We start from the raw sequence: 3,680 nt of genomic DNA, 5'->3' as shown, positions 1-3,680 counted from the left end.
TAATAGCATAAGAAAAGAATAAGGGAATAATTAAAAAGCAGCAGAGAGAATTTCCTTTATCACAAGGCAATTGATGAAGGCTGCTTAAATGAAGTTTCTTCACAGTTGTGTTTTGAAATTTTGCAATAGTTGAAGTAGCTAGAAATGGAAAGGAATTCCATGGAAGAAGACAGATACCGATTATTGACTAAACTGTTGACTAAATATTTGATGAGGACCTATAATTATTACCAAGTTAATTACATTACATATTTGTAATCCTTAATTTATCTAAAAAACTTTATGTCCAAATATGTAATATAAATAATATAGACTATCTAGAAAATGGATAGTCTACAGGGATTGCTGATATACAGACCAAAGATTACACCCTTAAATGAGTGCTCAAAGTCATAAAGTATTAGAGGTGAAAACTTCTGCATTATCAGGCCTCCAAAGCCTACCACATTTTCAAGTACAAATATTTTATGATGGATCACCCTTTTAAATGAATAAAGGAAAAAATGAGTTTATTGTAATAATTAAAATACCAACTCAGTTTCCTCATAGTTTCAGATACTTTTCAAAGATTACAGAGTCCAAACATATGTATATATAAAAAATATATATTACAGAGTCCAAAGAGTCCAAAGATATATATCTATATCTGTATCTATACTTTTTTATTCTTAGCATACCAAAGTGAATAACTTCATCTGACCCTTTCTTGGGAGTATTTTTTTTTATTTGGAGGAAGATAAGGGATATTTCAAATCTGGTGAGGAAAAGAATGAGAGGAATCTAGAGAGAGAAGAAGTATATACAAAGGGAATTTTGTGTCTGTTTTGTCTATTGTATTCTGTTTTGGCCAACTTTTAACTTTCATCAATGTTTTGAAGGTATTGATTGAATTTTGTAGAAATACAATGGATTTCCAGACTATATTTAAATAAATTACACTTTGGTTTATATTTCTATTTGCATATATGTACTGTCTAGTGTCATCTTGACAATAAAAATCTAGAGAAACTTTGTTCTTGAATGAGAAGCCTTGTGATAATATTTGTTTCCATATTTTAAAAAAAAACAAATCTTCATGGGGAAAAGTGACATTGCAAAGTTGAAGAAGCATTGACTTTTCCAGGACAGAAAATAAATTGAATGAAGAAGGCAGTTAGTATCTACTCTCTCTTCTCTAAAACCACATCACCCTCTTTCTTCCAAATCTATGCTCTAGTCCAGGAATTTATGGTTTTTGAATATCTGGATAATGAAAACTCTACTGGGGATTATAAACATGATCTGGTTCAATGATAACCCTTCAAACCACCCGAGTTACAAAGTGCTTTTTTGTTTTCACTATTCAAGTTTTTAGCTTGAATCATCAAAACAAACAATTGAGTAGTAATACAGTACACCACGCTCATTTTATTGAAATGCAACCTCAGGGATTCTGAGTGTTCTAGGGGGTGCTTTCAATAAACTAGAGGAAGAAAAATAGAAAGGGGGATATTAAAGAGATAGCCAATTTTCAAAGAACATTATTTTCTGTTTATTAGTATATGTCAGTACTAAATATTACAAGGACACATCAAGGTAGCAACAGATTATTTAGAGGCCGTAAGTGTTTTCTTTTACTTTTTATAATCTGGAATATCTGGGAGAAATTTTACAGAGAAGTGGAGTATACTAAGTATTCATAAATAACATATAGCTATATAAATATATATAATGAATATATAATGTATAAACCATGTATTAATAATATGTTATCTACAGTGTGGTGGTGGTGGTGTAGGATTTCATATCATAAAACTCCAAGAGCAGTCAAATATATCTTAAATGTTGAGTGATACACAATGCAAAAAATGGGCCTGTATATTTATTGAAAATGAAAAAAATAAGTTAATATTAAAATAGATCCATATCTCTTACATTTACCTTCATTTAATTGAAAAAATTAATCAGAATGATGCCAAAGCTAACCAAGGCTTGTACTTGAAGAATGCTATAGCAAGGTATCATGTTCATAAGCATATCTGAGAATCATAATAACCCTGTGGTCATTAAAATTAGGAAACAATGTGTTGAAGTGACCTATTAAGAAACCATCAACAGAATGTATCTGGTAATAAATAGGTAATTTTGCATAAATATTCCATAACATCACATAGCACACTGTAAATTAATTCCTGTATTTTTTACAGATAAACCATTTCACACTTGCCCCTTCACCTCACTCACGAAAACCATGCAACTGAATAATAATGTGACTGAGTTCATTCTGCTTGGATTGACACAGGATCCTTTTTGGAAGAAAATAGTGTTTGTTATTTTTTTGCTTCTCTACTTGGGAACATTGTTGGGTAACTTGCTAATTATTATTACTGTCAAGACCAGCCAGGCACTTAAGAACCCAATGTATTTCTTCCTCTTCTACTTATCCTTATCTGATACTTGCCTCTCTACTTCCATAGCCCCTAGAATAATAGTGGATGCCCATTTGAAGAAGACAACTATCTCCTTCAGCGAGTGCATGATCCAAGTCTTTTCAGCCCATTTCTTTGGCTGCCTGGAGATCTTCATCCTTATCCTCATGGCTATTGATCGCTATGTGGCCATCTGTAAGCCCCTGCACTACATGACCATTATGAGCCACCAGGTATGTGGTGTGTTGATGGCTGTGGCCTGGGTGGGATCCTGTGTGCATTCTTTAGCTCAGATTTTTCTTGCCCTGAGTTTGCCTTTCTGTGGCCCCAATGTGATCGATCACTATTTCTGTGACTTGCAGCCCTTGTTGAAACTAGCCTGTTCAGACACCTATGTGGTTAACCTACTCCTGGTTTCCAACAGTGGGGCCATTTGTACAGTGGGTTTTGTCATACTGATGTTCTCCTATGTCATCATCTTGCATTCTCTGAGAAACCACAGTGCTGAAGGGAGAAAGAAAGCCCTTTCCACCTGTGTGTCCCACATCATTGTGGTCATCCTGTTCTTTGGACCTTGCATATTTATATACACACGCCCTGCAACCACGTTCCCAATGGATAAAATGACAGCTGTATTTTATACAGTTGGAACACCTTTGCTTAACCCTCTGATTTATACACTGAGGAATACAGAAGTGAGAACTGCCATGAAGAAGCTGTGGAGAAAGAAATTGTTTGCAGATGGCAAAAGATAAACGAAGGTTTCAAATCCTTCTTCTTAGTTTGGAGTGCCCTAGAAGAAATCAATAGAGAATATTATCTTTTTCTTGTTGATTTAATGTAATGCTGTCTTGGTGCATGAGGGTTAGCTCCTTTGGGAAAAGAGACAGTGTGGACAAATAACACTGGTTAATGTTGAGTGATTTTTATGTGGCAGAAAATACAGCTTGTGGTACAAACAGATATGTAAAGCTGATTGCCTTCACTGCTGTTCACTACTGTCTCTGGTGCTGCTGCCTGCTTAGCTTCACTCATAGTTTAGGTCTGAAGTTTGCCTGTTCCTCTGTGTGTTGACTTCTGGAATTCCTTGCTAATAGTTACCCATCTACATACCAACAGTCCAATAGGTTTTCCCTCTTCTTAATGGTTTTCTTTATTAGACAAGTTGGATTCTTCATATGTCATGATCAACTTAGTTGTTCTTCCTGACTCAACAGGAAGTTCCATATTTCAATAAGTGTAGAAGCTTCATGTTGTAAGAAGCAGTCTGTA

At 34.6% G+C, this 3,680-nt stretch overlaps 1 protein-coding gene across 1 annotated transcript; it reads left to right on the top strand.

Annotated features, from left to right (window-relative positions):
* The first annotated feature begins 2,230 nt into the window (after positions 1 to 2,230).
* LOC129490067 (olfactory receptor 4C16) lies at positions 2,231 to 3,163 on the top strand. The gene has a single exon (XM_055293500.2). The coding sequence runs from the start codon at positions 2,231 to 2,233 to the stop codon at positions 3,161 to 3,163; it is 933 nt and encodes a 310-aa protein (XP_055149475.2).
* The last annotated feature ends 517 nt before the right edge of the window (positions 3,164 to 3,680 follow it).

The sequence above is a fragment of the Symphalangus syndactylus genome, chromosome 1 (genome assembly GCF_028878055.3).
Source record: "Symphalangus syndactylus isolate Jambi chromosome 1, NHGRI_mSymSyn1-v2.1_pri, whole genome shotgun sequence".
Taxonomy (NCBI): domain Eukaryota; kingdom Metazoa; phylum Chordata; class Mammalia; order Primates; family Hylobatidae; genus Symphalangus; species Symphalangus syndactylus.
Note: the sequence above shows the minus strand (reverse complement) of the source record. Positions and strands in the feature narration are given on the sequence as shown.